The 22719-nt window shown below is 44.9% G+C and overlaps 1 protein-coding gene across 2 annotated transcripts in view; it reads left to right on the forward strand.

Annotated features, from left to right (window-relative positions):
* MLLT1 (MLLT1 super elongation complex subunit) overlaps nucleotides 1-22719 on the forward strand; it is a 32694-nt gene that overhangs the window by 2135 nt on the left and 7840 nt on the right. Inside the window, exons 2-6 of one of the 2 annotated variants that reach the window (XM_054291199.1) lie at nucleotides 2720-2900; nucleotides 5743-5825; nucleotides 15246-15389; nucleotides 16904-17029; nucleotides 19329-19874. In XM_054291199.1, coding sequence (XP_054147174.1) covers nucleotides 2720-2900; nucleotides 5743-5825; nucleotides 15246-15389; nucleotides 16904-17029; nucleotides 19329-19874 — 1080 coding nt within the window. The remainder of the gene's footprint in view (nucleotides 1-2719; nucleotides 2901-5742; nucleotides 5826-15245; nucleotides 15390-16903; nucleotides 17030-19328; nucleotides 19875-22719) is intronic. The other variant, XM_054291198.1, reaches the window with a different exon arrangement.

Genomic DNA, 22719 nt, shown 5'->3' on the forward strand with positions numbered 1-22719 from the left:
CCCGCTGTCCCGGATTACACCCGCAGGAGTGGAATGGGAGCTGCTGATGGCTTTCAGGCAATTAGCACATCAAACAAAAACCAGAGCAGCCTTCAGAATGTTTATTGAGAAGTTGAAAGCAGGCTCCTTTGTATTATTACAAATTGTTTGAATAGGATCCTGATTTCCCTTTGTTGAGAGACACGCTTGGAAAAAAAAAAAAGGAAAAAAACCCTCCATTTTCAGCGGAGCAACTTTGGATGCTGGTTATGTTGGGAGATCTTATTTTCAAATGTGTTTCAACTTCTGGCTTAATTCACAGCGATTGTTAATTGGAGCAGGGTGTGAGGAGTGCAGCAAGTACAACTTTCACTCTCAGTTAAACAGTTCTCTTTTATGTTTAATTTCGGTCTCTTCCACACAGCCCCATCTGGTTCTCAGCTCCAATTTCTCAGCCGTTTCAACTCGGAAAGGCAGATTTTGTAGCCTGACAGTCATTTGCACTTCTCAGGAGAGGGGTAGTAACTGGCAACAGTAGCAGGATTTAAAGGGTAATTACGGAATCGATAACGTGAGGCTGCGGCACAGGCTGGCTCAGGGGATGTGAGCGCTGTGGGAAGCATCCCAGATAAAGCCGGCCTGCAGGCACGCTCCGATGTGAGCTGAGGATTTCGGCAGGCTGGCTCCACAATGCTTTTGCAGCGTTGGAGGGAAGCGCACCTTGCCTTTCTTCTCAGCCCTTAATGCGACATGAAAGAGCAGCCGGCCCTAGGCTCGGTTCTTAGCGCAGGAACGAGGTGGAGCTGCTGTAGATAAGCCTTAAGAACAGGAAAAAATGGCCTGCCAAGAGAACTTGCAGAGGAAGGTATCCCAAAGAAATGCTGCAGCAATAATGGTGAAGGAATTAACGAGATGAGTTTGTCCCCGAGCCTTAGGATTGATGTGTTGGGTGGCTGGAGGTATTTTGCTGTAAAGATTTAAGCTGCCTGCAAGAGTGTGTTAAGGCTTATGGTTGAAATTGGAACTGGACTGCAATTTGGGAGGTCAGGCTTTGATGCCTGGTGCTCTGCAGACCTCCTGTGAGAGCTTTTTACAAAGACAAGAAGGCTGAGATGGAGTCACTTGTGCTTTTCCAGCAAGTATTCACCACGCTCTGGGAAAAAAAATCTCGGCTTGGAGATGCAAAGCGAGCATTAATTGTGCTCACACTCCTTGCTGCAGTTTGTCAGGGGGAAAATAAGGATGATACTTTCCCTAAACATTTGTCTGGAGCTCAGGAAGCTTTCTCTTTCCCTGCTCATTGTCTAACATGCCCTTGGTTTGGCTCCAGGTCAACATGTAATACAGGTAATGACAAATAATGCTGCCTCTCCCAATGGTAATTGGGACTTGCTAGGAAGAGCAGGACACTTATTTTCAAGCCTGAAGTGAAGAATGGGGTAGGGACTAAAACCAGCCCCTTTTCCTATGAGCCTCCTTGTGCTGTAGCTAGATTTTAGTAGATTTAGTTGGAATCACTGCTGCTGCTCTGGTTTGTGTAACAAATTGGGTTACCTTGAGTGTTATTCTCTGTCTACAAACGTGGCTCTAAGATTTCCTTGATTTATCTTGTGTCTGAATCCCATTTGCCTTTTCTCTGTTACATCTGTTTAATTCATTTCCTTTCTGCTGGCTGTGAAATCTGCAATACTATGTGGATTTTCACCATTAATTTCATTTGGTTTTTAAGGCACTTAATGGGATTTTTTGTGCTTTGAGCCTGATGTGGAATACACCTTCTCTGTTACTCAGTGGTCAGAGTAGGATTCAGGAATGCAAATCAGAATTAGGTCAATTTAGTGTTGGACATTGTGCAGGCTGATATGTTAACTTGGTCTTTGAAAGTGAGATAATAAAATATATTTAGAACCATACAGGAAACATAATTTTCTTCTGGTGAGTGATATATTCTACAGAATATTATAAACCACCAATTCCCGATCTGATTTTTCCTGTTTCAAGACGAGTTTTCTGTCAGTGCTGTGAATTCCGCAAGCTGTGAACATCAAGTTCTGTCTCTGACACTTTCTAGAAATAAAGATTCCTCAATTAGGACTTTGCTGACAATTTCACTGATAAGCGAGGCAGAGAAACCAATCCTTCTTTTAGAGCTGCTTTCTCTGCAATGTTAATATTAGGAAGAAAATAGGTATGAAATGGTGCTGGGAGTTATTTTAGTGGCTGTCCATAACAGCGGGTTGCAGCCTGAGGTTGATCCCACATGGGGGTGTTGTGTTCCTTGGGGGGTGCGGTGTCTTCAGCGCGGTTTGTGTTGTCTGCTGATGGTTTTGTGTTCTCTGTCCCCACACAGTGCACAGTGCAGGTGAAGCTGGAGCTGATGGTTTTGTGTTGTCTCTGCTGATGGTTTTGTGTTGTCTCTGCTGATGGTTTTGGGTTCTCTGTCCCCTCACAGTGCACGGTGCAGGTGAAGCTGGAGCTGATGGTTTTGTGTTCTCTGTCCCCTCACAGTGCACAGTGCAGGTGAAGCTGGAGCTGATGGTTTTGTGTTGTCTCTGCTGATGGTTTTGTTTCTCTGTCCCCACACAGTGCATGGTGCAGGTGAAGCTGGAGCTGATGGTTTTGTGTTCTCTGCTGATGGTTTTGTGTTCTCTGTCCCCTCACAGTGCATGGTGCAGGTGAAGCTGGAGCTGATGGTTTTGTGTTCTCTGCTGATGGTTTTGTGTTCTCTGGCCTCTCACAGTGCACGGTGCAGGTGAAGCTGGAGCTGGGGCACCGGGCCCAGCTGCGCAAGAAGCCGACCACAGAAGGTTTCACCCATGACTGGATGGTGTTCGTGCGCGGCCCGGAGCAGTGCGACATCCAGCACTTCGTGGAGCGCGTCGTCTTCCGGCTGCACGAGAGCTTCCCAAAACCCAAGCGAGGTCAGAGGGGCTGGGTGTGCTTTATTTCTGTGAAAGAGCATTCTGCCAAGTCGAGGTTGTGTTCAACTGGCACTTTTCTGTGAAATATCTCCTTAAAAAGGAGAGAAATATCCATTGCGTGCACTCCAGCTTGAACCTTTCCCCGCTGTGCTTGAGGAAGGTCCCATTCTCCCTGACCTTTCTTCTGCTGAAAGGGCAGGAGGTGAGCTGCTTTCTCCTCTTATTTAAGCATTAGTATGTGCAGGTTCTCAAGACACAAGTGACAGCAGAAGATAATTCATGTTACACAATGGGAAAGATGGGTTTGATTTGTTAAAATTCACCAGCAAAAGCTGGAAGCACATGAGAGATGCTCTGGGCTCAGATGTGTACTGGGTATGGAGAGTTTTGCAGATTGTTGCAAGTTTTACTCTCAGATGCCAGTTCAGGCAGCCTTAACCCAGCAGAAATCAATGCTGCCGTGGGGTGATGGTGTCTTTACTGTACATTCCCCCTGCAAGCCCAGTGCAGTCATTGTGGTTGGGTTGGAGTGTTATTTTCTGACTTTGTTTTTTGACTCTGTAGCAAAATGAACTTCTTGTTGGCATGGGGCAGCAGGAGCTCATGAGGTTGAGGTGGAGGAGCAGGAATTGCCCTTCTCAGGGGCAGTGCAGTTCCTTCTGTGTAGGATTGTGTAACTGGAGCTGCAGCATTGGTGCTTTAAGAAAGACAAGCTGCCCCTGAGAATTGTTGTAATGTGCATTTCTGACAATAGTGCTTCAGGAGCAGGACACTCAGGGTGCCTTGGGACAGCCTGTGACATTGGGGATTTGTGGGAGTCCACAAAGAAAGGAGCTGAGAGGTGCTCAGCATTCACAGGGGTGTGACTCTGCTCTGTGTTGATAAAATCTCCTTCAAACTGCTCTGTTCAAACTGATGTGTGACAAGCAGGTGCAGGACTGAGCTGAGAGCTGATTTATAGAATAAAAATACAACCTGTGGGTTACAGTTCTTGTCCTCTAGTGTAATTCATTTATTACAAATAACTGTGTTGGAATAGCACATAGAATAATGGAATGGTTTGGATTGGATTGCATTGGATTGGATTGGATTGGATTGCATTGGATTGGAAGGGACTTACGAAGATCATCCAGTGCCAGCCCTGCCATGGCAGGGGCACCTTCCACTGTCCAGCCTGGCCTTGGGCACTGCCAGGGATCCAGGGGCAGCCACAGCTGCTCTGGGCACCCTGTGCCAGGGCCTGCCCACCCTACCAGGGAACAATTCCTGCCCAATATCCCATCCAGCCCTGCCCTCTGGCAGTATAAAACCATGGCCTTTGCTCGTTCAGTTGCTGTATCATCTGCCTTTCCAGGGGTATTTTCTCCCAGTCCCTGAATTTCCACACTTCCTTGAGCTTGCTCCTAATTCCAGTGAGCCTTGGAGCAAGGCGTGTCTGGGTTGTACCTCAAGTTCCTCTCCTAGCCCTGAGTGTTTCTGAAGGGTTTTTTCAGATGGTGCCCTCTTGGAGCAGCTCCTGGTGCTGAAGGTGGGCTCGTGCTGCTGGCAGATTGCTCTTGGAGCCCTTGGAATTTGTCAGAACAGAGTGGCAGAGGAACAAAGGCTGCTTGGCACACAAGCTTAGGATTCCTGCTGCCATATTGGCACTGCTCTTTGCTTTGGGATTTTTCCTTCTAAATGACAGGATTCTTGTATGAAATTCAAGTTAAAGAAAGTCTAGAGGTTTTTGTTATTTTTAGGGATGCCCTTTTTTCTCAGTTGTGTTTGGAGTGCTGCTTTCCAGCACCTTAATGATGGTAGAAGTGCTTAGAGCTGGGAGGGGATAATACAGCTACATTAAAGGCAAATAATTTGTGTGCTTTTAGGTTTGATGTACTGTTTCCTAATCATATTAATTACTTGGAATTCTTAAGAGAAACTCAAAAGATTTGCACTGGATTCCTCTAATTACCTAATTGACTTTATTTACATATATTGTAGTGCATAAATTATATGCAAGTGCATCCAGTTCCTGAGGAGGGAGAATATCTGTGTGGGTCTCATGTTTCTCCTGGCAGCTGCTGTGTGCTGCTACTTCATGGCCAAAAAATGATCCTGGAATCCTTCAAATTGGATATCCTGGAATGGGTAACAGGAAAATTCAGGAGCATGAACCCACAGCAGATAGCGGGACAGGGGAAACTGAGGCAGGGCCATGCAGATTAATTTCTGAAAAGCAATTAACTTTTCTAATTGCTGTTTCTGCACTAAGCAGCTCTGACCTTAACAGCAAACTGGTTCACCTTCCTCCTCGTGTTTCCTTGTGTGTGAAATAAATAGCAGTGCTCACCCGCCCTTCAGGTTTGTTCACCTGGAGCGTGGCTCTTACCCAACTGTGAGCACTGGGGAGTGTTTCAAGGAAAAAATAATCCCCTGCTTGTGTGTGGCAGTGTTTTGATTCAGAATCATGGGCATTAAAGTAAAGTTTTTTTTTCTTTCTGTGCTGTTCCACTTTTTGGGTCTTGGCCTTTCCTTGCCAGGCACTTGGAGCTGGCAGTTTGCATTGTTGTGGGCCTGCCCAGAGCTGTAATTGTATCTGGGTGCACAGGAGGGGAAGGAGCTCACTGAGACTCAGGCCTGCAGTGTTTTATGTTTCCGTTCCATGGGAGGAGCCAAGAACAGATTTCATGTTCTTAACTAAGCCTGTGGCCACCATCTTATTCTGTGTGGGTTTTTCCACAAAGGTCAATGTTTTAACTGTGCCCTGAGCTGTCAGAGGCCCAGCTCTCCTCTTGCAGCTCCTTTTTTGCCTCAAATAAAGTTGTGCTGAATTCCAAGCTCACATTTATTTGTTCTCTTTCAGTGTGCAAGGAGCCCCCCTACAAGGTGGAGGAGTCTGGCTACGCTGGCTTCATTATGCCCATTGAAGTGCACTTCAAAAACAAGGTAGAATCTGATTTCTGGTCTTCTAATTGTTTTGAGCTGTGCCAGAGCCTGAAACTGCCTGACAGAAAGACTCTAAATTATGTGACTGGTTTATGTGTGTGTTTTTTATTAGTCTAATAAATAGAATTTAACTGGGAGTTGGAAGCTCCTGCCAGACTTCAAAAGAAAGCTTTTGGCAGAAATGGAATTGGATAAAAAGGTGATACCAGGACAGAGGATGGTCCTGGAGATTCTGAGCAGAGATTGTGCCACTTGTAGCTTCTTTAGCATGGAGGATATTAAAGCAATTTAAAATATTTTATGTACATATGGAAGTAAATAAACATAAGACACTGATGCTATGAATATTTGTAAACACTGTGTTGATTCTCAATATATTAAAAAATCTGCTTTTGAATTTGCAAGCTTGTTAAATTTAACTGTATAGGTATTAAATCTGCAGAGGCTCAAGACAAACATTTGCATGTGTAGCACAAGTATTTAGAGCTGTCTTAAAGATATCCTTGTTCTTGCTCAGTGCTCTTCCAGAAAGAAAACACTAAATATTTTAAGTCTTAAGATGCGTTGCCAGCAAGTATATGAAAGTTAAAATTTGGATTTATTGCTTGCTTTAAGTCTACCACAGAGGTCACATGCTGTAGGTTATGAAAACAGGGAATTGGGCACTTGTGTTCATATTTCCTCAGTTGCAGTTAAATTGTTTTGTTAAACATGAATAATGGATGTTTCTGGGTTTGATTACTGCTTAAATCATAAAATAAAAACTAATGTTTTGCTTATGATCCCTAAGAGGGAACTGAGGTAAACTAAACCAAGAATGTTGAGCCACATCCCTGGAATCTGTGCTCTCCCACCCCCTCAGAGCCCTTAGCCCAGGTGTGTTGACAGCAGACCACATGGAACAGCCTCAATCTATTTATTTCCCATCCTCCTTTCCCTGTCCCTCCCACAAACATCTGTCTGCTCTTCCCTCCTGTCCCCACTCCAGCCCAGGGTGCTCTTCTGGCATGTCACTCTGAATAATCAGCATTTTGGGTTCTTGGCCTGCCACATTGCTCTGACCCCACTTTATGGCTTGGAGGAATCCAGATAATTGGAATGAGCCACAGAAAACACAGTGCCCTCCTAAACCTGGGAATGTTTTGCCCACAAGTTGTTTTTTGGGTGGGCAGGGTAAACTAAAAGGCTGGGAAGAAGAATGGCAGGCAGGGGCTGGGGGGTGAATGGTCTTGATAAAAGCAGCTTTTTTGGCAAACATTTGAGTGCAACAAAAACACCTCAAAAGCTTGAAGTAGCCTCCCACAAACATCTGTCTGCTCTTCCCTCCTGTCCCCACTCCAGCCCAGGGTGCTCTCCTGGCAGTGTCGCTGTGAATAATCAGCATTTTGGGTTCTTGGCCTGCCACATTGCTCTGACCCCACTTTATGGCTTGGAGGAATCCAGATAATTGGAATGAGCCACAGAAAACACAGTGCCCTCCTAAACCTGGGAATGTTTCGCCCACAAGTTGTTTTTTGGGTGGGTAGGGTGAACCAAAAGAAGAAGAATGGCAGGCAGGGCTTGGGGGGTGAATGGTCTTGATAAAAGCAGCTTTTTTGGCAAACATTTGAGTGCAACAAAAACACCTCAAAAGCTTGAAGTAGTTCTACTTCTGGTGACTTTTCTGAGGTTTTAGATGGGAAGCAGAAAATTCTCCATCTGCACTAAATGGTGGCTTGAGTCAGGTTCAAGATCCTTTACACTCCTGACCAAAAAATGTCAACTTCTCCAGGCTGATTCCTTAAAAGTGAAACCTCTAATGCCTGAGAGGGTGAAATGTGTTTTAGTTCTACACTTCCCTTTTATTTTCACCCAGCCATTCCCCACTCTTCCCTTGTCCCTGCAGCTCTCCAGTGGTTTCTTTCACAAATCTCAGATCTCCCTCATTTCTGTGGCTTTTCAGAGGTGTCACTGCCATCTGCATTCCTGTGTTTTCTTTTTCCCTCTGTCCCTCATATTCCTGTGTTCCTCATGGAGTGTGGAGCTGGCAGCTTTTCTGCCTAGAACTTGCTTTCACACCCACTGGGGTCATCACTCCTCATTGTTTCTCCACACACGTGACTGCAGACTTGTTCCCCAGCACTGAGCAGAGAGGTGGCTTTTATAAATAAGGGAAATAGGTGGGCTCTGTTCTCCCTGGAAACAATGGAAGGAGCTGTTAATTTAGGAGAAGGCTCTTTGTTTCTGACATTTTGGTCTTCAGAAACATGACAAATAAATAGGAGAACAGGTTGAGTTGCAGACTTGTTTTTCAAATCTACAGATCTTCAAAACACTCATTTCTGCCCTGTTTTTTTAGCTGCATGTTTGCTGGAGAAGTTCTTTTCCATTTTTAAGCTGATTAACAAATTGCTAATTAAGGAGTTTCAGGCAGCACCTCTCATTATTTAATTGGGCCAAGGGGTGATTGAGGGAAAAGGTGGAAAAATGTTCCAGTGATGTGCTGGAAGATGGAACAAAGATGTGATTTCAGATTCAGCCATGAACTAAGGATTGCAGGGAGCTCAGGAGCTGCTGCTGAGGGGGTGAGCAGGATCTCAGGAGGAGCTGGAGCTGTGCCAGGGCTTGGCATGGAGCTCAGGGCAAGGTTCTGCCCCCTGAGGGTGCTGGGCACTGCCCAGGCTGCCCAGGGAATGGTGCCAAGGAGCTCCCAGGGGTGCTCAGGGTGGGGTTTTGGGGTGGCTCTGCAGGGATGGGGCTGCACTGATCATCCCTGAGGGTCCTTTCCAGCTCAGGATATTCAGTTGGGCTCCTCTGCCCAGTGGTGATGCCATCTGGGAATTTTAAGAGCTCTGATCATTTTCTGCAAGTGGAGTTGAAGGAAATGCAAGAGGTAAATATTTCTGCAAAGACTGGGATATAGTAAAAATTAAAAAGATAGGGAAAGGGGAGGAGGAGGAATGGCAAAGGTTTAGGATACAGCCTGTGTTCTCCTGAATTAAAGAAGGTGTTAAAACTCCAAATAAAGTTTCCTTTACTTCAAGACCTTGTTCTCACTTTGATCTCTGTAACCTGTTGCCACTGGTGGGGATCAGCTGGTGTGAGTGCAGCAGATATTGTGAATTGATTACAGCATTTGGGACTCATCCTTGAGTAATTCTCTGCAAGTAGCTGGTATGGATTGGTCTGCTGTTTGGAGGTGACTGGGTGGGGTTTGAGGCCATGTGTTCCTCACAATCTGACACATTTTTGTTGGTGTGTGTCCTCAGCTGAAACCAGACTTGCAGAGGCTTTGGGATTTGTTTATTGATGCATGTTTAGCTTTGTGAAGGTGAGAAGAGAAAGGATTTAAAGAGGGAGTGAGCCAGGCTGTGGAGATTGATCTTTGCCATGGTTGGCTGGAATGGGTTTTTTTCCACAATTTAAGCTCCTTTCTTATCCCTTTCCTTTCCCTGTTCTGATTTGTTGCTGGGATGACAAATGCTGGCTGTCAGAGCCCCTGTGCTCTTTGCTTTGGCTAGAGAAATACCAACCTGTGCTCTGGGAAGGAGCAGCTTTACTGAGAACTGTTTTAATTAACTTCATCAGGGATTTTTTAACCAGCTTGGCATAAAATTGCCCATTGACTCTTTGTGTTGGAGGACTCCCTTTTTGTTATCATTGTGTGTGTTTGGAGCAGCAGACTCGGTGCCTTTTTGTGGGGTGGGGAAGTGTCAGCAGAGTGTGAAAAAGGTGTAAGAGGCTGTTCTTATCCTCTGTGCACATTGCTGGCCTGTGTTTGTCCTTGTGCTGCAATCCAGCTCCTCCATGAGCAGTGCTTTCTCAGCTCTGCTATTTGAATTGCAGAATATAAATTGTGAATATTGCAGCGAGCCTGGGCAGCCACAGCACTCGTGCTCTCCTTTAACACTGGCAGAGCCTTTGCTGCTGTAACTGATCCTGAAAAACAAATGGCAGGGGCTCAGCAGGTTGATTGATAAAGCTTTTGGAAGTCGAGTTGGCTAATGACAGCAGATGATTTGGACTGGAAATGTTCGTGTGCTATTTTTGTTTTGAAATCCTTTGTGTTCCTGTAACGAGGGCTGCTGTGAGTGGCTTCTGCTGCTCGAATCGATACAAACCCGCTACAACAAATGCCTTGCTGTTTTTCTCCTGCTCTTCCCCTTCCCTCTCCCCCTCAATTTCAACAGTCTGGAGGCTTTTTTTTTTTCATTGTTGTCTCCAAATAAATCTCTTCTAGTGGTACACGTTGTAATCTGGAGGCTGTAATACAGGTCTGGCTTTGGTATTCATTCCCTGTGACATTTTTTGCATCCTAATCAAATTAGATCAATCCTCCTCACAAAGCTAAAGGTCTAGTAGATTTTCATGTTATTCTGATATAAGGCAGATGATATTAATGCAACATGGATGAGATCTTGTATTAAAGTCTCTTTAAAGATGCTACCTCCTAATTTTAGTGCTAGAGATAAAAGCCTTGCAGGATTTACATAATGGATACATGGAACTTGGGCTTTTCCTATTAGTGAGAAGGAGATAAGCAAAGAAAGCAGAAAAATTCGTTTGATTTTTTCCACTGAGGTTCAAAAGAAAAATAAGCATATTTTACCCCTTCTGCAACCTTTGTAGAGGTGATGTAGAAAACAAATAGAGAGAAATATTGGAAAAAGGGGAGAATTATTTGTGTATCAGAGTAGGAACTCCGTGGAGATGTTGTAGGTGGGCTGCACATATGGCAGGGGAGGTGAAACAGGAGCAGCTACAACTGGTGTCAGGATTGTGCCATCAGGAGGGGATTGGCCTGGGAAATACTCCTGGGGGAAGCTGGGGCAAGGGTTGGCCAGGGAATTGCTCCTGAGGAAGGTGAAGAGACATTTGATTTTCCTGAAATTGCCATTTTGGGCAGGATGTGCCCAGGTTTGAGGAGAGGATGAGTAGCTGTAGCCTGTTGGAGTTTACTCAGTGTTGCTGAAAGAGGAAAATATTTTAGGTCTGTCCTGTACCATCTTCCTTCCCAAACCTGCAGCAATTCCTTTTATCCTGCTGCTGCTGTCTAGGGAATCTTTCCTTTTATATTTTTCTGTCAGAAATTAGGCTGGATTATTAATTTACCCATTATTTTATCTGAGCAGGGTCAAACCCTGGGCTGTGTGTGTTTGAGTAGCCATTCAGGGTGGCACATCCATAGGCACCTCCAGATGCTGAAAAAATTTTATATATATATATATATATATATATATATATATATATATATATATATATATTTATTTTAATATCTATATCTATATATCTATATCTATATATATATCTATCTATATATATATATATAATGTGTGTATATATGTGTATATATATGTATATGTATATATATGTGTGTGTATATATACGTATATATATGTATGTATATATATGTGTGTATATTTGTATATATTTTATGTGTATGTATATTTATATATTTTCTATTTATTTATATATCTATATTTTATGTTTATATGTATATTTATATATTACATATATATTTTTAGATATTTATATATTTGCAGTGTGTGGCAAGGCTGTGTTTGCAAAGACAGAAGCTTTATCAGCCATGCCAGCTTCATAGCTTGTATTTGTAAGAGTTAGTAGATTATTAAGTGCTTGTCATGGAGTAGTGAGCAGATAAAGAGGTATATTTACACTAATCTATATTATTTATACTCAAATAATTATTGTACTCATTATATACATATATATAATAAAATATAGATTAGGAAAATCTGATTTTCAAGCAAAGTAATGAAAGTCTGATGGAGGAAAGTCCTAAATGCTTAACCCTGGGGAATTTTCCAAAAGATAACATTGATTCATGGGTTCCTGAGTGGATTATTTCAAAATCTGAATATTGGGCTATTCCCTTTGCAAAGCCCTGTGTGGAAGCTGCTCCAGGACCAGTCAGACAGGTTGGACCAGCCTGTGAGGGTTTTCATTTCTGCAGTTCTGGATAAATGCCTCTGTCAGGCTGGATCCATGGCAAAAGGGAAGTGGTGTTAGATGTTATAGTTATTGAATAACCATGAGCCTGCTTCCTTGGTGTGCTAGATTTTTGTAGATAATTTTGTTTTATGGCTTTCTAAAAGTGATTTATGAGCTTTATGCGCACGCTACCAGTGAAATTCTTTTGATTTGTGTTAAGTGGCAAAAGGGCACACCCTGCCTTAAAAACAAGACAAGGAAATTTTAACAAAAGACTTTCAAAAATTCCTTCTCTTAAGAAAAGTGCCAAAAGAACTTTAACCCATTACTTCAGAACTCAAAGGAAAAATAAAGCAGCTTCAGAGCTCATAAGAGCTCAGTGGCAGGCGGTGCAGACAGGAAGCAGTAAAAATAAAACCTAATGTACCCAGCTCAGGAGATTGGAGGTGGAATTGGGGGATTCACTGGATGAAGGGAAGTTTACAGCAGCTGCAAATAAAAGCTCTGGCTTTGTGCTGCTCACTTGGAGTTTACTTCTCTGGCATCCTGGGATTTAAGGGGCAGATGCAAAGTGAGGTTCTGAGGTGCCTTGCTGAGACATCCCTGCACCAGCTTAACCATTTCATGGCCAAATGAGCCACTGGATTTAAATCTAGAAATGTGAATTGTTAGAAATAGCTGTGAACCACCCTTTTAAAAGCTTTTCTTGGATGTCAGGCCCTTTAGAAAAGCTTATGGTCTTGGGAGCAGCAAAGTCTCTTCCCCTGTCAGTTTTTCTGAAAATCAGAAGGTGGAATTCTCTAAGAGCAAAGCTTGGCTTGTTTGTGTGAAGCAGGAGCACATGAAGGGTGTGTAGGATTGTTTGTAGGGTGAGAAAGAACCTCCTGTGAGTTGCAGCAGGATGTGTGGATCCCAACATGTTATTGAGAAAGGCTTTGAAGTGTGGCACTGTGGACTCAGCCTTTTTATTTCAAGTTAGAGGATGGCTAGGTCTGGGTCAATTGAGAGAGATTTTCCTTGGGTTTCTCCCCCCCTTCTTCCCCTTGATGGTTGTTTGGGGGGAAGAACCTTTTAGGGAGGACCGGATGGATTAAGCTTTGGAGTGGCCTGAGCTGTAATCATTAGCTGGGCAGTGAGGGCAGTAAAGGAAAGAATGTTTATTTGCAGCTTTTTGCTTTGAGAGTTTTGTGGTGGTTCTTTTAGGAGTGCTGTAATCTCAGCTATTCACTGAGGGAGGGGTGGGGGGCTCCTTGTGGCCTGGGGGGTACAAAGGAGATTTTAATGATCAGGGCACTCTGCTGGGGCTCATTCCCAGGGCAGTTGTGATCTCTGAGCTGGAGGATATCACATTAAAAAAATGTCTTAATTCTACAAAAAATTCAATTCAGTTTTTAGTGAAAAAAGCACCAAAAAATGGGATACCAAGGTGAGAGGAAAAGGGATCTGCTGCCTCCCTCCTGCTTGGAAAGCAAATGGGCAAATGACAAAGCAGAGCTGGTAATGGCATGGCAAAACATCTCCTGACCAAAGCCTGCTATTGCTGATGGAGCCAAGGTTATTTACTCTGTTGTAAAGCAGGGAAAGCATTTTAGAAGCCATTATTAGGCCACATTTGGATTTCTATTCATCCTTCATTTCAGTTTATTAGGCTTTGAGGGACCCTGTGCAGCTGCTGTTTGAACTGCAGCAAGCGCACACGCAGAGCTCGCTAATGATTCAGTTAATGAGAACAGGCATGGAAAACAGGCAAATGACAGGGCAGGGTGTTTTGCAAGGATTTTTATTCTTCCTCACATGTATCTGTTTTAGTCAACTCCTTTCAGGAGTGTGTGGATTCCTCAGGACTTCCCCAAAAGAGGGTCTGAATACCTGGTGTTGGCAGCATGTTAATATGATACTGTCCTCTGTGACCAAACCCTGCTCCTGTTTGAGGATCCAAGACCTCAACTCCTAGATGAGCTCAGGGTACTGATTTTGATGTAAACCAGGTGTAGCTACCACCCTTTAGCTACCACCCTCTAACATCGTTAGAGGTGTAGTTTGTCCAAGGAATGGCCCCTGCAGCAAACAGCAGGAACTGGGGTGGTCTGAAGCTGTTTCAACCTATTTTCAGCAAACCTAATGGCTGAGAGCCTACAGTGCCTGTTTCCATCCAACAATGCCACTGCACCAGGAAATGGAGCTGCTGGGAGGGAATTCTGGAAAACACTGCTGTGCAGCTGCTCGGTGCTGCACAGGGAATGAGGCACGTGGGGTGCATGGATGGAAATGTGCAGGGCACTGCTGGCCTCACTGGGCTTCCTCTCCTGCACATTGCATTTCCTCTGTGACCAAACCCTGCTGCTGTTTGAGGGTGAGGATCCAAGACCTCAACTCCTAGATAAGCTCAGGGAACTGATTTTGATGTAAACCAGGTGTAGCTACCACCCTTTGCATTGTTAGAGGTGTAGTTTGTCCAGGCAATGGCCTCTGCAGGAACTGGAGTGGTCTGAAGCTGTTTCAACCTATTTTCAGCAAACCTAATGGCTGAGGCTGGGAGCCTGCAGTGCCTGTTCCCATCCAACAATGCCACTGCACCAGGAAATGGAGCTGCTGGAAGGGAATTCTGGAAAACACTGCTGTGCAGCTGCTCGGTGCTGCACAGGGAATGAGGCATGTGGGGTGCATGGATGGAAATGTGCAGGGCACTGCTGGCCTCACTGGGCTTCCTCTCCTGCACATTGAATTTCCAGCTTGGAAATCAAACTGCAAGAAACACCCAGGCAGTGTCCTGTCCATATTTTTGTAATACACAAGAAGAGTATTTGCAATTTTAGGGCAAAAAGAGAGGGATTTCTTCCATTCTGTGCTGCAAGCGCAGCGGGTGGAACAGAGGCAGTGAGGCGCAGATGATCCCCCCAGCACTCACACAAACTCTGGGTTGCTTGGGTGAAAGTGCCCTTGGAAAGTTCAAAAGCCTGGCATATCTACCCATTCAGCCCCTGCAATATGCATATTGAAAAGGATTTTCCAAACTAAGTCATCCTTTTTCCATTGCCTTTAATCTTTTCTCAGTGCCTGCAGAGATGCTGGGAGTTCAGAAGTTGTTCCTTCTCTCAAAAAGGATTATGCTTTTCTTAATATTGATACTTAGAGTTGCTTCCCAAAGGAGATAGGATCTGAATTTTGGTGAAAACAGTAGTGCATAAAGCTTGTGAATCTGCTTTTCTGGGCAGACTTGAACAGCTTTAAGCAGACAATTTTCAGTCAAAAATCTGTGTCCATGCATTGCTTTTGCAGTGAGAAGCCTCATGCCTGACTTCCTGATGAACAATGTTAACCTCAAGCACAAATAGTTTAATTTCCAGCTCTCTGATCTCATGGTGAAAAACTCCATGAATGCAACACTCGGTGGTTTATTTGGGATTTTCAGGAGTGACTGTTCGCATCCCCAGGCTTAGTGTGCTTGCCAAGCTTCTTCCAGTTTCCCATAGCCTTTCTTGTTTTTAGGAGGAGCCCAAAAAGGTTTGTTTCACATATGACCTGTTCCTAAATCTGGAGGGGAACCCACCTGTGAACCACCTTCGTTGTGAGAAACTGACTTTCAACAACCCCACCAAGGAATTCAGGCGCAAACTCATCAGGGCTGGAGGGGTAAGTGCCCAGTTTGGGATCCTAAAAGGAGTGGGCTTGTTTTGTTCTGAGGTTTCTTTAAGGCCAGCAGGCTTCAAGCAGTTTTCTACATTCATTTACAAGATGACCCAGCCAGTTGTGACTGGTGGTTATAGAGCTGCAGCACTTGCAGCAGAACAAATCCTTTGTTGGTGTGTGATTGGTGACACTTCTTTTGTCAATTTAAATGTGAGCATTAATATCAAAGCAGAAAACCCCTCAAAACCCCTCTGGAAAGTGGGATCTGCTTTGAATGTTGCCTGGTGCCAGGAGCTGGGTCAATACAGAAAAGCTCAAGGAAAGAGAGAGGCTTTCAAACCATTCCTTACCTTTATTATTTTTATTATTCCTTATTATTATTTTTTAAACTTAATAGTGCTTCCTGGTCAATAAATGACCTCTAAGCCTGGCATCAGCTACTTGTAGCTTAGATAATAAAAAAAATTAATGGAAAATTGGACAATATAGAGTGAAAGCAGGTTGGGGTGGGAAAGTAGGTATTCTCTAGAAGACCCAGTAGAGAATGGGTTGCTACAGGAGCTGAACCTTTCCATCTGGGAAGGTATTGAGCAGGGATAGACTAAAGGATGATCCTCAAATAAATGCAAGATCTGGGCAAATCAGTCCAAGCCACAAAGTCCAAAAAGTTTTTAATGAGCCAGAGGATGTCAAGGCCAGGTTGGGCAGAGCTTGGAGCAGCCTGGGATAGTGGGAGGTGTCCCTGCCTGTGGCAGGGGTGGAATAGGATGAGCTTTAAGGCCCTTTCCAATCCATGATTCCTGTTCACTGTGTGCCAGTGCTTTCCTGTACTGGGCAGAGAGAGCAAGGTGCTCATTTCAGCCCTAGGATGGCTGGAACATCACCTGCTCTCTAGGATTTTCACACTGTGGTATTTTAGTCCTTGTGTACTGAGGTATTTCAGCTGTTAATCACTTTTGATGCCTTTTCTCTGGTGGCAATTTTTCACAGAATTCTCCTGACAGTGTAGGAAAGGAATTGTTCCATGGAGCTCTGTGCTTGGTGTTAAGATTTTGTGAAAGGAGAGACCCAAGCCCTTTTTTTTTTTTTCCTTTTTCCCCTGAAACAGCGAATTCAGCTTTTCCTAAACCAAGGAAATCTTGCTCATTCCTTCCAGATTTATCTCCCTTGCCTTTTTCAGGGGAAGAGCATTTGCAGCAGAACACAGAGTTCTTGTCCAGAGCTTTATTGCCTGCCTGTGCTCAGAATATTGGCATTCCCTTTGGGAAAGACACTCGATATTGCATTGCTGCCTTTCAGTTTTGTGAGTTTAATATTCTGTATTTGAGGAGTTGCCTTGAAACTGAGCATTCCATAGACAATATCTTTTTATAGCCTTTAAGCAGGCGAGGAAAAAAACATTGAAAAGATGAATAATAGTGTGTTAATTGAGCAAGTGGCTCAACATAATAATGTGTTAATAGTTAATAGTCCGTGAGACTTTGTGCAGACATAATTTCCCTCCTCTTTATTCCCAGGTAATGGTGATGCCAGAAGGAGCAGAGACTGTTTCAAGGCCAAGTCCTGATTATCCAATGCTGCCCACGATACCTCTCTCTGCCTTCTCTGATCCCAAGAAGACCAAACCCTCCCATGGGTCAAAGGTCAGTGCAGCACATGTTTGGGTCAGCCTGAGGTGAGGGAGTCTTTCAGGCCAGGCTGCTGAGAGCTTGTTCAGCAGCTGTTCCTGGCTGCTGCTAATTCTGAACCTCCTTGTACTCTGCAGTTCAGTACTTAATGGTCTGGAACTTCCCAAGCCTCTAGGAGGGTTTTTTTATGATCTGATAGACTTCTCTCCAGGGAAGTTTCGAAAAGAAAATTAAATGTGCCAGACTGGGAATTTTTGGTGGATTGTATCGTTCTTAAAGGCAGATGAAATCCTCTCTGATGGTTCTGGTTGTGTCCCTGATGCTGAGGATGGGTTCTGGGGCTCTCTCACTGCCTGCCATGCCCTGCACCCCTTGGGAAGTCAGCCCTTCCTCTTCCTCAGGGCAGTGCTGAGAGAACATCAAACACTTCACTTGCTCCAAGGGATGCTTGGAGCTTAAACTTAATAATAACTTGGAGCTTTTAAACTTAATAGTGCTTCCTGGTCAATAAATGACCTCTAAACCTGGCATCAGCTACTTGTGGTTTAGATAATAAAAAAAATTAATGGAAAATTGGACAATATAGAGTGAAAACAGGTTGGGGTGGGAAGTAGGTATTCTCTAGAAGACCCAGTAGAGAATGGGTTGCTACAGGAGCTGAACCTTTCCATCTGGGAAGGTATTGAGCAGGGATAGACTAAAGGATGATCCTCAAATAAATGCAAGATCTGGGCAAATCAGTCCAAGCCACAAAGTCCAAAAAGTTTTTAATGAGCCAGAGGATGTCAAGGCCAGGTTGGGCAGAGCTTGGAGCAGCCTGGGATAGTGGGAGGTGTCCCTGCCTGTGGCAGGGGTGGAATAGGATGAGCTTTAAGGCCCTTTCCAATCCATGATTCCTGTTCACTGTGTGCCAGTGCTTTCCTGTACTGGGCAGAGAGAGGAAGGTGTGGAAACCACTCTGGATGTTTGTGTCCAGCAGCAGCCAGGCCCTGACACTTCCAAAGAACCCAAAGAACCTCAAGTTTTTTCTTTTTTTTCCCTTATTTACTGAAGCTATTTTTGTATAATCCTACATGGGGGAAACAATCCCCAAGCAATGTATTTTAGAGCAGATTACTGCACTGTGTCAGCCTGAACAGTCACAGGTATTAACAACAATTCATTTCCCAGTGTAATTCAATTCTGACAGCCATGTTCTTCAGGGCTCTGAACACTCTGGCACTTCAGTTATGCCTTCTGATGTTATGAAACAGAGTGAAGATGACTTACCTGTTAGTGGCTGATTTAATTTTGGTCAGGAATTAAGCACTGAAAAACACAGCAGAGAAATAAAGGGCTCCGAGATGAGCTCTGGTGAAAATTGCCAGTTGCTAAAGAGACAACATTCTCCTGCTTCCCTTCCTCCAGGGTGCCCTGAGAGCTGCATCTGTGTTTGCATTCAGGTTAAACCTGAATTAAACACCTGTAGATGTTTCTAGACCTTTGACAGAGGAAAGGAAAGGAGCAGAACATGTTTCACCCTTTCCTAAATGTTAAAATGCTCACTGCCAGTGTGTGTGCAGCAGCTTGAGGGAAGTGTGAATGTTTACCTGGGCTAAACCTGAATTAAACACCTGTAGATGTTTCTAGACCTCTGATAGAGCCTGGAAAGGAGCAGAACATGCTTCATCCTTACTAAATGTTGAAATGCTCAATGCCAGTGTGTGTGCAGCAGCTTGAGGGAAGTGTGAGTGTTTACCTGGGCTAAACCTGAATTAAACATCTGTAGATGTTTCTAGACAGAGCCTGGAAAGGAGCAGAACATGTTTCATCCTTACTAAATGTTGAAATGCTCACTGCCAGTTTGTGTGCAGCAGCTTGAGGGAAATCTGGACGTTTACCTGAGCTAAACCTGAATTAAACACCTGTAGATGTTTCTAGACTTTTGACAGAGGAAAGGAAAGGAACAGAACATGTTTCACCCTTTCCTAAATGTTGAAGTGCTCATTGCCAGTGTGTGTGCAGCAGCTTGAGGGAAGTGTGAGTGTTTACCTGGGCTAAACCTGCATTAAACATCTGTAGATGTTTCTAGATAGACCTTTAACAGAGCCTGGAAAGGAGCAGAACATGTTTCACCCTTTCCTAAATGTTGAAATGCTCACTGCCAGTGTGTGTGCAGCAGCTTGAGGGAAATGTGGATGTTTACCTGGGCATGTGGGGGTGGATTTCTGCACAGAACAAACATTGCCATGTGATTTATGAGGATGTGTTTTATCATTCTGTGCAGAGCTGCAGTTTCATACCCAGCTTGCATGTTTCTGTTGCTGAATTTTAGGATGCAAACAAGGAAAGTAGCAAAGCATCCAAGCCACACAAAGTAACCAAGGAGCACAGGGAGAGGCCCAGGAAAGACTCTGAGAGCAAAAACTCCTCCAAAGACCTTGAGAGAGAACAGAACAAGCCTTTGAAGGACTCCTCCAGAAAACCAACTGAGAACAAACTGCCTAAGGAGGAGAAGGCACCTCCAAAAGCTGCTTTCAAGGAACCAAAACTGGCCGTGAAGGAGACCAAACTGGAGAACACCTCTCCAAAGGGGGGGCCACAGCCGGAGTTAAAGTCTTCCAGCAAGAGGCCCTCCAACGTGGAGTCACCAAAGCCTAGTGCCAAAAAACAAAAAAAGAGTAGCTCCAAAGGGGTGAAGAATATCCTGGGGACATCTCCCAGAACCTCGTCTTCCTCATATCCAGAGAAGAAACAAACCAAGGAGAAGATGAATGCCAAAGTGGAAAAGGTAAAATCGGAGAGCGAGGCCAAGGAGATCAAAAAGCCTGTGGAGATGGAGGAGTCAAACTCAGAGGATGAAACTTCTTTCAAGTCAGAGGTGAGTGGGGATTTATTCTTTACCAGAGTGTGGAAGGATGATGTTAAATCCCTGCCTGGAAAAGATGTTAAAAATAATCTCTCAGGGAAGATAGAGCAGCAGATTGGGAAATGCTTAGGCTGGGTTGCATCTCAAATAAAATTCTTCTTTGAAACTGCAGTCAATATTAAATGTTCCTCCTGTACAAACTTTTTGAGATTTATCTGCAGGCAGTTACCTGCAGTCAGAGTTTAAGGTTATGGTCCCTCATTGATCCCTTGCAGTGATATCTACAGAGCTACAAGAGATACAGAGACACTTTCATGATGGCAGTGTTTTAGAATGTGATCTTATTTCAGAAAAGAAGGAAATCATCTCAGTCTTGGTAATGAAAAAAACCCAGCATTAAAATGTAAATAAAGCCCCTCTTCCTGTCGTGGCCTGTAAGAAATGTGCCATTGGCTGAAGCTCAAAATGCAACCACATGCCCCTAAATCTAAGTAAGTTGTGTTGTGAAACATAAAACAAATTATGTTCTTGTACTACTATTTTTAAAAGCTGTCTAAATATTTTTTTCCTTTTTACAACTGCGAACATTCCTCATCCTCTGTTTTCTAAAAAGTGTTTTCCAAAAGAAGGCAAAAAAATGCAAGAAGGAACAGACAAATCCAAACTCTTGCTACTTTTCACTTGTATATTTGTTAAAAAGGAGCCATATATCTTGTAATAGGGTTCACAGGATCATGTCATGGGAATTCTGGAGCTGGTTCCTCCTGACCACTTTAAGAAAGGTTTATTTTATTAAGATTAATTTTCTAGGGACAGTTTGTATTATGATTTAATCAGCACTGTGATACAACAATACTGATGTGTTTTTTCAGGAAGAGTTTTTCCTGCAGGACTCTCAGTAGAAGAGTTTATTGGGCACTGCTGATTCCACTCTGCAGAGAATTCCCATCCCTGGCAGTGCCCAAAGCCAGGCTGGGCAGGGCTGGGAGCAGTCTGGGACAGTGGGAGGTGTCCCTGCCATGGCAGGGGTGGCACTGGATGGGCTTTGAGGTCCCTTCCCACCCAAACCATTCTGGGATTTTATCACTTTACTTCCCACATGGATAAATTCCCGCATTAGGAAGAGGCAGCTCCTCTCTCCTTTGAGCCTTTTACCAAAGTGCTCAGCAAGCCCCACATTTCAATCCCAGATGTACAGCCCTCCCTGCAAACCTGTGACTGTGCAGATCCCTGAGTGTCCTTTGCTGTCCCTGAGGTGTCCCCATCCCCTCTGCCAGCAGTGTGAGCTGACAGTGCTGCCAGGCTGTCCCTGGAACCACAGCCTGTGACAGTGGGGCTGAGCATCTGCTGCAGCCTGTCCTGCCCCAGTGTCCTGCTGTCCTGCCCCGGTGTGTCCCCCTGCCCCACGTGTGTGTCCCCTTGCCCCAAGTGTGTCCCCTTGCCCCAAGTGTGTCCCCTGCCCCAGTGTGTGTCCCTGCCCCATTGTCCTGCCCCAGTGTGTGTCCCCTGCCCCAGTGTGTGTCCCCCTGCCCCAAGTGTTTGTCCCCTGCCCCAGTGTCTGCCCAGTGTGTCCTGCCCCAGTGTGTCCTCGCTGCACCATTGTCCTGCCCCAGTTCCTGCCCAGTGTCCTTGCTGGCCCAGCTCCTGTTTAGGGTGCTGGGGACACTCTGTGTGGCAGACAGGGAGCGGTGACAGAGGTTCCTGTGGCACCTGAGCCCCAGCCCAGCTGCAGAGTGCCCTGGCAGCAGCACCCAGGCTCTGGGGAGCACCCTGGGGATGTCCCTGTCCCCAGCACTGGTTCTGCCCCAGGGTTTGTGCTGGCCCTGCTGTGTGGGGCCGGTGGGAGCCACATCACTGAGTGGGGGTGGAGCAGGGCTGGAAACTCTTAAATCAGCTCTGCTGCTGCAGCCAGGGGATTGTGCAACACTCAGGGCTGCAGCTCCACGGTGCCTCCCAGCTGCCATCTCTGCAGGCTGCTCGGAGGGGACACTGCAGAGCTTCTCCTGCTGTTTCAGCTCCTTGGCCTTGATTCTTTTGGGGGTTTTTTAATCATTTTTTTTCCTTCCCCCACCAAGTCCAGTTCCCTGAGCTGGCCCCATGCTTGGCTGCCTCGGTGCTGACAAAAGGGGAGGCAGGGATGGGAGGCAGGGTTGCTTTTTGCTTTGGTCACATCCCAGTGACAGTCACTGAGTGTGTCCATCTGCATCCTCCCCTCAAAGAGCTGATGGCCCAAATGGCAAAAGGAGAGATTGGTTATCTCCAACAGCTGCTGCTTAGATCCTGTTAAGTTAATTTTAAGGGATTTTTTAAGGGAAGACTTGCAGATTATCAGGAATGAGTGATGTAGGATTGGAGCTGTGGGTCAGATGCAAGAGCTGTGCTCAATTAGCTTGAAAATATTCATAAAATCCCACCATGGTTTGGGTGGGAAGGGATCTTAACTATAATTCAGTGCCACCCCTACCATGGCAGGGACACCTCCCACTGTCCCAGGCTGCTCCCAGCCCTGTCCAGCCTGGCCTTGGGCACTGCCAGGGATCCAGGGGCTGCCAGAGCTGCTCTGGGCACTCTGTTCTCTCTGCTCTCCACTTCCATCTTGGAATTTCCCTAAACAGCCAGATCTGCTGCAATGTGCCAATAGACCTGATACTGGAACTGTTAAATTATTCTCCTTTGCTCCTGAACCCTTCCCAAGGGCTGTAATAGCATTTTTGACACATTTCCCCCCTTCTTACAGTGAAATAATGAAAATCTTGCCAATATTTTGTTGACAGTGTCAACAGGGCAGGGATTGTGCCTCTTTGTGCCTGTCTCAAGGTTTTTATAGTATTAACCCTTCCTGTCAAATTATTTATCA

Source organism: Melozone crissalis, unplaced genomic scaffold, assembly GCF_028551555.1.
Source record: "Melozone crissalis strain CALT ecotype California unplaced genomic scaffold, PUWL_Pcris_2 ptg000088l_1, whole genome shotgun sequence".
Taxonomy (NCBI): Eukaryota; Metazoa; Chordata; class Aves; order Passeriformes; family Passerellidae; genus Melozone; species Melozone crissalis.